The 12,595-nt window shown below is 33.3% G+C and overlaps 1 protein-coding gene across 7 annotated transcripts in view; it reads right to left on the bottom strand.

Annotated features, from left to right (window-relative positions):
* salm (spalt major) overlaps positions 1–12,595 on the bottom strand; it is a 98,183-nt gene that overhangs the window by 9,717 nt on the left and 75,871 nt on the right. For all 7 annotated transcript variants that reach the window (XR_845638.2, XR_015544663.1, XM_011050940.2 and 4 more), the window contains exon 2: positions 7,710–11,057. Coding sequence is in view for 5 of the 7 variants with exons in the window: in XM_011050940.2 (XP_011049242.2) it covers positions 7,710–11,057 (3,348 nt within the window). In the remaining 2 variants the exon portion in view is untranslated. The remainder of the gene's footprint in view (positions 1–7,709; positions 11,058–12,595) is intronic.

Below are 12,595 nucleotides of genomic sequence, written 5' to 3'. Positions count from 1 at the left end.
TAATATTTTTTAGACTTACACGAGTACTTTTTATGCAGAAGCTAATTTCGCGAATTACCTCCGTGTTCTTTCAGATTTTCCATTATTAAGGCTGGACAGACCTTTGCATATCACATACATAAAGCATAAGAGAATCAATCAGAATCTTTTGTAGAAACAAAAAAAAACTCTAATTGATCGATTTTCTTATGCTTTATGCATTATTCGTTTTGCTCCAACCTAATAATGGATAGGAAGAACACGGAGATAATTCGCGAAACAGATAGCTTCTGCATTAATAATACTTTATAATATAATATTATAAAGTATAAAAATGTAATATTATAATATATAATATAATATTATAATATTAGAAAGTATAAAAATATAATATAACATAATATAATCTGTCAAGGAAGAATGATCGGCATAAATCTTATGTGAATTTTATTTGTGAAGAAATTCTATTCTATCTTCTGCGAGAGAAAAATTGTATTTATGATGCATAGAACAAGACTCAATTTGTTATATACATTTTTTGAAAGAAATATTTTTAATGCGTTAATTACACAAAAAAAGTACTCTGTGCTGGGATGGACACCCATCTATTCTTATGTATTTTGAGTCGCTGAATATAAATCTGACATCAAAATATTCAGGGCAAATTTTCGCTCTGGAAAATTTAAAAATTTGCCCTGGATGGTTTCATTTTGATGTCAAATTCGTATTCAGCGACTCAAAATACATAAGAATAGGTGGGTCTCCACCCCAGCACAGGGTATTTTTTTTTGTGGGCCTTTTGTGTTATCAAAAGTTCTTGGAAGAACATCATATTTTCTTCATTTAAATAAAACAGTTAGTCACGATTTACAGTGTTAAAATATATGGAATATCAATAAGAGATTATTGATGAACTGTCAAAGATAATTCAATCTATTTAATACATCTTTTCTTGATACTAATTTTACAAATAGCTGCATTCTCAAAAATAAATTTTCATAACATAAATACAATTTGTTCTATAAAAGTAATGTAACTGACAATAATGTAATTTCGATAATAAATCATTGTTAAATATGTCTTAAATATGTTCTTTAGTATAATAAAATCAGACAATAATTAAGACTCTCTGTATAATACATAAGGGAAGAGCTATTCTATTTGTTCGTTCAAAAATGTTTGATATTTTCTAGCGATTCCTAAAAAGTTTACTCGGTTATACAGATTATGTTATAAAATTGATAAAAAGTATGCCTAAAGATATCGATAATAACTGACAATGGCGATAATTGAATGATTTATTAATACAAAAGTGTTGTAGTACCGATTGTGTAATAAATATTATACTTATATATATATATATTTTTATTTTTTTTAAAGTTTATTAATTTAAAAGTTATGTTGGTCATGCTTTTATTAAACAAATTGAATGAATATTGCAAATAATTGGGTTATTTTTTTTAACCGATCTTTATCTAAAAATCATGGTAGAAATATCTTGATAGAAATTATATCTTGAAGATACTAAATGATTATCGATAATGGTGGCAACGGAATCATTGATTAATATAATCGCGAGTTAGTTGTAATCGAATATTATAAGTGTATTTTTATCATCATAGTTTCAAAATTAAAGCAATTTAAAGTTACCGATCGTTCTTTTCTTTAATACATTTACTATGTAAAAGAAAGGATGTAAAAAGAAAGATGATCTATTGTGATACGCAGTGAGTGACAGATAGTAGAAATATCTGTCAAAATCAATCACATTTTGAGCTCATTTACAGAAGTTCACGCGATTCATTCGCGTCGCAAATAAGATCAATTTCTGATTCGAGATTACAGAATCTCCATTATTATGCGCAATGGGTTACATTTCTTTTTACCATGGTATTTACATACTTCAACAACTAAAATTATACTATTTTAAAATTATAATCTCAGTAAGTATTTGTTAATAACTACAAAAAAATTTATCTAAATGAAATGAAAAAGAATAATAGAAAAAATGAGAATTGTGATGCAAGAATAAATTGTACAAAAATTTTATAATAAAAAAGTTTATTTTCCTAGTATTTTTTCTCAATAATATATATTATCTAGAGATGTACCGGATCGTAAAATTATCGGATATCAAAAAAGAACGTAACATCGGATATCCGCTATCCGATCGGATATCCGGGAAGGCAATGTTTCGAATCGGATATCCGATATTTTCCGGATATCTGATCGGATTCCGGAACAATGTCTAAAAAAAAAGTTGAATAAAAAAAAGAAAAAAGATGACAAAAAGGAAAAGGGAAAAATAGTGATAATAGTTATGATTTTAATGTTATCATCCGAGTTTGATTAGCAATAGAGATGGTAAGAAAAAAAAATTGTAATTTTGCAGCAATATCCAAGATATTATAGCATTATGAACATGCATACTTATTTATAGAACATTTATATAAAAAAATCAACCCTTAATAATATAAAATTTCAACTGGATATATTCCCGGATAATTAATTGCATCGGAAATAGATGCATCGGAAAATATCCAGTATCCGGCACTTTTTTACTCTCGATTTTTTTATTATTCGACCGGATAGTCACACATCATTAGTATCCGGGAATATATCCGATTGAAATTTGATATTATTAAATTGATATTTTTTTTCTTATACAAATGTTCTAGAAACATAGTATGCATATTTATGATGCTATAGTATTTTAATATTGTTGTAAAATTACAATATTTTTCTCTCTAGGCTTTTTTTTAGAAGACATTTTTTCAGAATCCGATCGGATATTCAGAAAATGTTATATCCGATATCATATTCTGTCTGGATATGCGATATCCGGTAATTTTATTGGATCTGGTATCCTTACTAATGATATCTGATATCCGGTTGGATAGTAAAAAAATGCCGGATACCGGACTTTTTGGATATCCAGTGCATCCCTAATATTATCAAGATTATTATCTTAAATACTGTGACAAAGTTCGCTCATTATTTAGAAAAATATTATTAATAAATAAAGATTAATGAGCATTGATAAAATAAATATGAAATAAGATGTAGTATTTCATCGAATATAAATAAATAAAGATTAAAGAAATTAAAAATTGATAGGAGAAAAGTGAAAAAGTGTAAGCAAAAAGGACTTTGATCTTTTCTTTGCATTCTATTCTTAAAAACCCAATTTTATTAACTTGAAATTAGATGAAATTTTCAATTTGGCAATGTACTGACGTCTACTGCCCACATTTATTTTTCAATTTTTAATGTTTTTGAATATTGTATTGTATATAAGATTCTATTTCAAAATCGAAGCGAAACTATTTGTGTATCTCGCATAATCATTATCGCGTAATCATATCTCGCATAATTATACCTCATTTTGCATCTAATAAACAACGAGCTACTTTTAAATTATCAAAATTATGTACCTATTGCAACGGATAAATATTATATTACGATATTTACTATATCATATTGTTATTATTTAGTGATATTCGTAATCCGTTCTTATTTTAAGACTGTCTTTAGTAATGTCTTAAGATGATGCAACTCTCTGATTACGATAGTTCACGATAGATATCTTTAGATATCTTAAGATTTGTACTTAAGATAATCTTAAATACAAAAACCGATTAACATTGGCCTATAACATATTGTCATTATTTTATTATTTCCTTTTGTTAATAGCTTTTCATACAGTACAGAAAGATTGCAGAAATATTGCATGGTGGTTGTGAAATGTTGCTGAATCATTGCTGCAAGATTCCAATAATATTAAGGTGTTCGCTTTTTGTTATATTGCAACGAAACGTTCCAGCAATATTGCAATGTAATGCATTTGGATAAATGTTTTACGAAGACCCTAAAATGAAAGCTATTTTCTGTATCTCATTAACATATATCTCACTAACTTTAATTTTTCTACAAATCGCATTTCTAGTGATAAGTGCTTTCCAAAAGCAATTTTTTATGATAAAACCATAAAAATATTCCAATAAATATATTATTAATTCTGAAGGATAAATTTATTTGTAAAAATAAAGTATGTATGTGTGTGCTCCGACAAACTACAAATATTATCCACATTAACATAATAATACAATCGCTTGGTAAGTTAATCATAAATTAAGTTAATCGCAGTGATTCTTTTTAATTCGAAGCCACTCCGAGTCAACTGAAATCGATTAAAAAATGACGGTATGAAATTTATCAATAAAATTCAGGCGCTGGTTTATTCTTGCGTTCACATCAGACATAAATACATCATCGATCACATAATTAATATTTCAATAAATCATTTTCAGCAGCTTAATTGCTTATTGTTTTATCCGATAATGATGCATTAATTGCATCCAAACTATATTATACAATTTTTTGATTTCATATTTAAAATAAATATAAAATTTATAAATATAAAATGGCACATTCGATAGACTGCACTAGTGCGCACTAAGTGCGAATTTCTTCGGTGCCACGCTTTCGGGTTGTGCGCATGTATCAATGCGTTCAAATTGTCGTATTCGGCAAATGAAAACTGACCCAGTGTGGTGCTGTATTCGGACCAATCGAATGAACCGAATGAGTTCAAGAAATGTTGCACTGACATTTTTATCAATGCAGTTTGGTGTACGAACAAACAAAACTAGTTAGGCAACAAAAAATTATAAAATGGTGGATAAAAAAAGACTAAAATTATTTATTATAAATGAATTATTAGAAACAAGTAGTAGCGATGATGAAATAGAAGATATGTTATGTGTAATAAAAGAAGAAAGGCCAAAAGATAAAAATTATGTGGACATCGTGAATGAATACTTGGACAAAGAAGAATATAATGATAATATATATATATGATAAAAAACAAATACTTTTGATAATGAAAATATTTATGTTTATTATCATTAGTTGTAATATACGATATTAGTTTCAAATTTAATTCTGCACCAGGTCACATCAATCTAGTATAGTTCTACACTTGCATCGTGTCAGGGCAGCACTAGAATCAATGCATATGTACCGAATGTACCATTAGCTAACAAAAAATGGCCGTCAAATAATAGATTAATTTTTTATTTAAATATAAAAATTGATTATATTAATTATTATATCATAAAAATGGCTATTAAACTAAAAGACTGTATTGCATGAATATTGTAAAAAATTATATTTTTATATTATTATTATTGTAACAATTAAAGAATTACAATGCAATGTTTGCAATGTTTCTGGAATATTACAAGCATATTACTGATATTGTTAATTTACATTTCTGTAATATCTCTACAATGTTATATTGCAATCTGCAATACTTATCTTCTGTGCTATATTGGTTTAACTAATAAGTTAAACTAATAATAAACTTTAGCTAAACTTGCATTACTTGTATTGAATATTATAATCATAATTATAAGAAAGGATAGGAAAGGTAAATTTTTGTCATATTTATTTCAAAATTAAGTAAAACAATAATGATCTTTTTTATACAGAAGTTATGCGTTTCGCAGATTATCTCCGTATCTAGATCCATTATTAGAATGCTAACGTTTTGTGAACATTGCAATTTACTTTATCAGGACTAGAAGCAGCTTGATATTGGAATTATCTCTTTTATAGAATACTTTAATGATTACATTAATCCTCTAACATATCAATATTGGCCTAGTTTATATGCGATCTGACCTAATATAATCTAATCTAACCTATGCCCTAACTTAAAATACATTTTTAAATGTTTACATCATATAGACCTATGACTACTTTGGACCTAATGTAAACCGCATTTAATCTATATGTAATTGCCAATTGTAAATTACGTTTCTAATAACATTTATTGCACGTTATATTTATAATAATTTGTTTTACAATTGTACGCATAATTGCATACCAACAAAATGTATAAAGTAGAGTTACCTGTCAGTATATACTTTATACTTTACGCATTTATAGACCGATTTTAGTCTACTTGCATTTACATCACGCGTTACATCTCATTAAATCATATAGCTTGAGACAGGAATCGTTAAAAAAAGATCCAAGCCAGGTCGAGTCGCTTCACAAGCGTTTACACCGTCGCAGCCTATTGTATTTAAATCAAATATAAGGTGTAAGTGGTGGACTAAACACACGATTAGAACTAATATAAACAGATAAACGCGTTCAAATATGATTCGTTGCGATACGATAATTGATTTGTACTTTTCACTTTGTACTTTTTAGTTTATATCGATTTTTTAGTCATTAATATTTTCTCACATAATTTTCAACAATCATCTGAAAATTAATTTTTACAGAAGTATTTTGCTACAGCCCTATAATAACTCTTAAGTGACAAACTGAACTATATATATTCAGTCGCTCTCAATTTTATTAATTGTACTGTTGTCCGATCCACTCTGACTTATTTTAATTCATTCTTTAATTCTTCATCTTGTATTATACATTTTGTACAACATTTATTTCCTAACATATATATACATATATGTGTATATATTTTAAAAATTCGCATAAGCGGATTTCTACCCATACCACCAAACACGCTTATTCGTTATGATCCCTAGACGCGCGGAGGGGAGTTTATTACGGCAGCAACAGAATTATGTACATGACAGCGAAAGAAAACAATTCCTCATGCTGGGCGGTCGTATCCTACCTTATATTTGGCGGTAGGCGAATACGTGATCTTTAGAAATTAATATCTCGTCAACTATTGCGAAAATTGCAAAATGACAACTTTTTTATTCAGTCTGTTCTACGGACATACGAAAATTGTCTGAAATATTCTGGGATTCGTATATCCTATATACGAGTATTAAAAATGTTGAATATTATATCTAAATTAAAATCCGAAACTAAAAAATAATAGAGTAAAAAATAATACTAAAATACAATAATAAGAAATTATTTGAACGCATTGGAATATAACTAATATTCATAATATGTATCATCATTACTAATTTATTATAGATAATGTGGCCATCTCTTTTTCAAATCGTATTGTTGATAAGAATAGTTAATAAGATTGATTTAAAGAATATTCCTTATTGTTGTTCGCTATCTTTTGCCATTTTTTCGTATTTTATAAACCTACTTGCCTTTGAATCTTTTCCAAGCGGACATCAATTGTTATTGTATTAATGTAGAATGATTAACTTCCAGTTGTTTTCTAATATTGAGGCCGAGTCTTCACTTTTAGTTTTCTAAATAAAAAAAAATAAATAAAAATAAGCCAAAATAAGTAAATCGAAGTTACACGGTTTTAAATATGATGAAATCACAAAGACATTCTACACTCGTATGCGACGCGGTATCGCGAGATAGCGTGAATACAATGAAAAACAGAAATTATCGCATAACATTAAGGAATATAAGAAAGACGATTAAGGAGTATAATAATATAGGTTATAATAATATAATAATATAATGCAGATATATATATAAAAATAGAGATAAAGAGAAAAGAACAAAGATGATTATTGAAACAAAGGCAACAAGATAAATAAAAAAAAAAGAAAGTTATATAACAGGAGAATGGGAGTGCTAGGTCCAGCTACACCACAAACAGGACATTGATATGAGATTGGATAAGACGGATACGCCACTGAGATAAAGGTATATACTCGACGAGATTGGACTTAACGATTCGCGGCAAAGAATTATGATCATAGTCGGACGAGGAATAAGGTGTAGCAGGAACCGCAGCCCGCCCTGATGCTAGCAGTTCCTACCTGCTGGGCCTCCAACAGCTAGGCCAAGCGGATTGTAGGTCGATGATGCGGCTAATACAGCTGAAGTGGTCAGCGAGGCTAGTGGTCCGGTGCCGGGTCCACTTCCCGGATTCACGGCATTCATCGACGTGACGCTGTTTATGTTCGAAGTGCCTATCGTACTAGTAGCAGGAGTGGACGAAACCGCTTGTAGTAGTCCCGCGAACATGCCGAAGGGATTTGGTGGATGATGCGGCATGGTTTGGGGTGGTGGTGTGGGCGATGCCGAAGCCACCGACGCTGGCGTGGACGAAGCACGGGGCGTCAGATCAAGCGGAGCTCCGGATGTTGGTGGGCTAGTACTTTTCTCGCTACCGTTGTATCGATGAAAGGACGGCGACCTAGCTACATTCGTAGTTGTGGCTGTCGTCGTGATGGTCCTTACTTGGTTTTCGAGTGCTGCCAACGAAGTCGAAAATATAGGAAGAGTTACGTCCTTGTGTTCGGTTGTATCTTCACTTTCGTGATCCTGTTCCTCTTCAATTTCGACGCTACGCCTATCGCGATTCAATTCGCACCTCTCATCGTCCTCTCTGTGATCTTGCTCTTCATCTTCTTGATCCTCCATCTCTTCGCTATGCTCCTCCATAAATCTCTGACGTTGGTGCTGAGATTCCTCTTTCGTTTCGACGTCACTCTCCTGTAATTGTTGTTCGATGGCCGTTTGCCTGGATGGAGGAAATCCTAAGGAGAAGCCTGTACTGGTCGGATGTATCGGTGGAAAGCCTTGAGGGAGAAAAGATGCCAATGGATGGTAACCAGGTGGGAACTCATTCACTTCTGCAGCCTGAATCTGTTCCGGACTGAGATCGGTGGGTTCTCCAGTATGAAGACGTATGTGTTGCTGCAATACGAGAGAGTTCGTAAATTTCTTGTGACACACAGGACACTGATGCAACACTCTCAGTGGTGGTTTAGCTCTGTGCACTCCCATGTGGGTTTTCAGATTGCCCTTCGTCGTGAAAGCACGACCGCAAATTTTACACTTGAAAGGACGTTCGCCAGTGTGAGTGCGATAATGCATCAGTAACGCGCTCTTGCATGAGAGCACTCTGTGGCAAACGATGCACTGATTAGGATCGCTCAGTTTATGCTCGATATTGTCGACTAGTTGCTGTAGCTTGGACGTTTCTGAAGTTTTCGTTATTTCAATCAAGCTCTCCCAGGAATTGTCATTGCTGCCCGGCCGTGGTAGTAAAGTCGAATAAATTGCTGGGTCCTTTGCTGGATCGATCATTTCATTTCCGGATGTCGTAGTTGGTCCTGTCTGTGTAGAAACAGGAAGATGAGGAATTTGGTGATGAGCCGGGGGACCTGGAAACAGAATCCCAGCGAAAGATGTCTGTAAACTACCGCTACTCGCGCTACTGCTGGCTGGTGATGCTCCTGGGTATGTCACGATCTGTTGAGGCAAACGATTAATTGTACCTCTGCCTGAGAGATTTTCAGGCTGCTCTTCTATTTCCTCGTCCACTTCCATCTCTCCATCGCCCTCTAAACGTCCACTGATTTTGCTATCCATACTACAATCCTCGTACGTTTGCGGTTGGGACGGTGGATTTGCGGATTGAGGTGAATTAAGGTATCGTCTCGTGGTATCCTCAAAATCTTCGCTCTCTTCCTCTGCAGCTTCTTCCGTTTCCTCAGGTTCTCTCTTCGGTGTTATTCGCTCAGCGCCTTCCCGACTCATCGGTCGTTGATACTGCTCCTGTACGGGTGATCTCTGTTCGAGTTTTATCTCCTCTCTCTGTTCAAGCTGCTGCTTTTGATGTTGTTGATGGAGATTGTCATGAAAGGAATGACGAGAATTCAATACGGCAGCGGGAGAAGTGGGAGATGTCTGTGGAGCGGTGGTTATAGGTTTACTAAGATTCTCCGGTACATCTTGATCGTCCCGATGATTAATAACTGGAGATCGATAAAGGGGCGTCATATTGGATAAGGTGAGACTCAGAGGTATGGGTGGTTGTGGTGGGAGGAAACCGTGCGTTGTTGCCGGATGAAACGGGGGGTGATGAGAGGATGGTGGTGGCGGCGGCGGCGGAGACGGCATCGGTCTCCCGGAAGCAATTTGCTGCAAGAGGGGTGGGTGATATTTATCTAAATGTTCTGGAACAGGATTCGGATTCATCTTAACATGTGGAAATTTGGCCGTGTGCCTTTGGAAGTGGACCTTCAGGTTGCCCTTGGTCGTAAATCGACTGCCACATACGTTGCACTTAAAAGGTCGCTCACCTGTGTGGGATCGTATGTGGATTTGTAGCGCCGAGTCGCTACCGAAGACTTTGCCACAGAAGCGACATCGATGCTTGAAGAAGGGCTCGCCGCGACCACCGCTTGATTTCGAATCGTAAGGAGATAGTCGCGAGCCCTTGCCTCTAAACGCGAGCTCGTCGGCCAAATTGTTAGCTAGTCCTTGACTCGCATTATCCAATACTTCCTGGGTACGTTTTTGAAGAATGTCCAGAGTATTTGGCTCGTGAAGCGGAGGCGGATCGGTGTTCGTTATGATCGATGAAGCGAGGGAAGCGCTTATCGAGCAATGTGGTATTTGATGTGGCATCGGCATCTGGCTGCTGGTGGTCGTAATGACAGTTGATGTCGTGCTGGACGAAGATAAGGGTAGATTCAAAGGAGAGGCGCTGCTCGTCGAGGTGGGTCGTTCCTGAAGTAGACTCGGTGTCAGCGGCGCCGGTGATGTTTGCTGATGATGACTTGGCGGACGAGAAGAAGGAGGTGACGCGAGACTCGACAATGGTTTCGGATGAATAATAGGAGACGGCGAAGCCTCTTTGTTATCGGTTGGCTCTGTCGACGATTGCATTACCGATTGCCCGTGAGTGATCAATAATTGCTGCTGAAGTTGTCGAATCAACTGTAATTGTAATACCTGTTGATTCTGAAGGGTGCACAACGTGTTTTCCAGAAATGCCAGGTCTTGTAGCGCCGCTTCGCTGTCTGCCCCAGTAAGAGCAGTGGCAGCGAACTGAGCGACCGCCACTTTTGTATTCTGAAGGGCTTCGAGGGTGACGTGACTAGTTCCAGCTGGTGGGAATATAGCGGTAGGTAAGCCGCTCTCCACAAAATTATTATTGTTCTCCGCGTCTTGTCGATGATGAATCTGTTTGCGAGAGCCCTCCTCATCTTCATCCTGTTCGTCTTGTTCATCAATACCTTCTTCCTCATCCTCTTCCATAGGATCATCGTCGCCCTGATGAGATCTCGTCGCTGTGAGATCCACGGCTTCCTCGCCACCTCCTCCACCACCACCACTCTCTTCACCATCTGATGTAAAGTCATTTTCTTCTCCTGCAAAATAAAATGACAAAAATTGATAAATAATAAGTCATTGTTTTTATTTATAATTTATATCAGTTCATATATACTGTTCAGTGATCATGTACGTTTGTGTTTTACAAATAATGTATGCTTAATAGATTTCAAGTGAAATTCAAAAAGCAAGGTTAATTCATTTTTCACATACATATGAATATGCGAAAGCTGATAGCTATACGACCGACCAACATTAAAATGAGGACAGATACATCAGCATATATACCTGTGCTTTTGAAGTTTCACTTGACGATTAACATAAGCGCCAAGGTTAACATGAAAGATAAGTTAACATCCCATATACATATTACATTCAGGATGTACGACAAAAATAGAATTTTTAATGATGGCGATATAAACGAGTTTCCGGTTCTTTATATCGAAATATATTCTTTATATTTTATAGAATAGAAATATAGAAAGTAATCATATATTCATCAGAGAGAGAGAGAGAAAGAGAGAGGAGGGGAATGAATTACTATCTATTAAACGCTTCTATCAAGAGGATGTTTTAATATTGTACGTTTAATATTATACATTTTTTTAGAAATTAATAATAATATAAAAATGAACAAAAAGTGCGTATGTATATGAGTATGTATATGCGTTTCATACATTTTTTTTTAAGTGTAGGTGAATTAGATAAACTATCTCATATGTACAGTATATACAATAAATATATAGTATAATAATATTAGCAATTATATAATACCGTAAAACAGATATTATTGATATATTGTAAAATTATTATTAAATAAAATTATAACTATTTTTTTAAATGTATGTAATCTTATCATTAATTAGTTATTTAATTAATTACATACTAATCTTCAACTTTGTATCATAAAGATTTATTTTTTGTACCATAAAGATTCGTACGCAAATAAATCATCACTATTAAGTGACTTGTAATTCTTTAACACTTTATTAAAGATCATTAGATAAAGAACGAATAATAAAGATTTTAATACTTAGAAGCATAAATACCTACTAAAAGGAATAGAACTTAGAAGTACTACTGAATCATAATGATCGAATCTCGAAATTTATTTTCTCTAATTCAAATAGAAATATATTCAACAAAATACACAAGAAAAATTCGAATATTTCAATCTGTTTATTAAAAGATGATAGTTGACATGTTGTGTTAAATATATTTTCAGAGTCAAAAAAAGAAATATAACTGCTTAGCAACAATGCATTCCAGAATCTTAAAAACGGGACGTAAAAAAGATACGCGTCTCTCTATCTCGCATTTCAGAGAGACATTCGACTTTAGATAATGCACAAACTATTTTAATTCTTATTAGAATTCCATCTTCGAAGAAAGTATTATGCGGTATTTCTAACTTTTTGATAAAAATGTTTTAATATGAGTTCTTATTTTATATATATATATATTTATGAAATTTTAGAAATAATTTATTTTAGAAATAAAATGAAAAACAAATATATATATATTTTTTTTTTCATTTTATTTCTATTATAAGAAAATATTTTTCCAGAATATATAA

Source organism: Acromyrmex echinatior, chromosome 3, assembly GCF_024713525.1.
Source record: "Acromyrmex echinatior isolate Ae372 chromosome 3, ASM2471352v2, whole genome shotgun sequence".
In the NCBI taxonomy this organism is placed as follows: Eukaryota; Metazoa; Arthropoda; class Insecta; order Hymenoptera; family Formicidae; genus Acromyrmex; species Acromyrmex echinatior.
The sequence above is the reverse complement of the archived record's forward strand: the minus strand, read 5'-3'. Positions and strand labels throughout refer to the sequence as shown.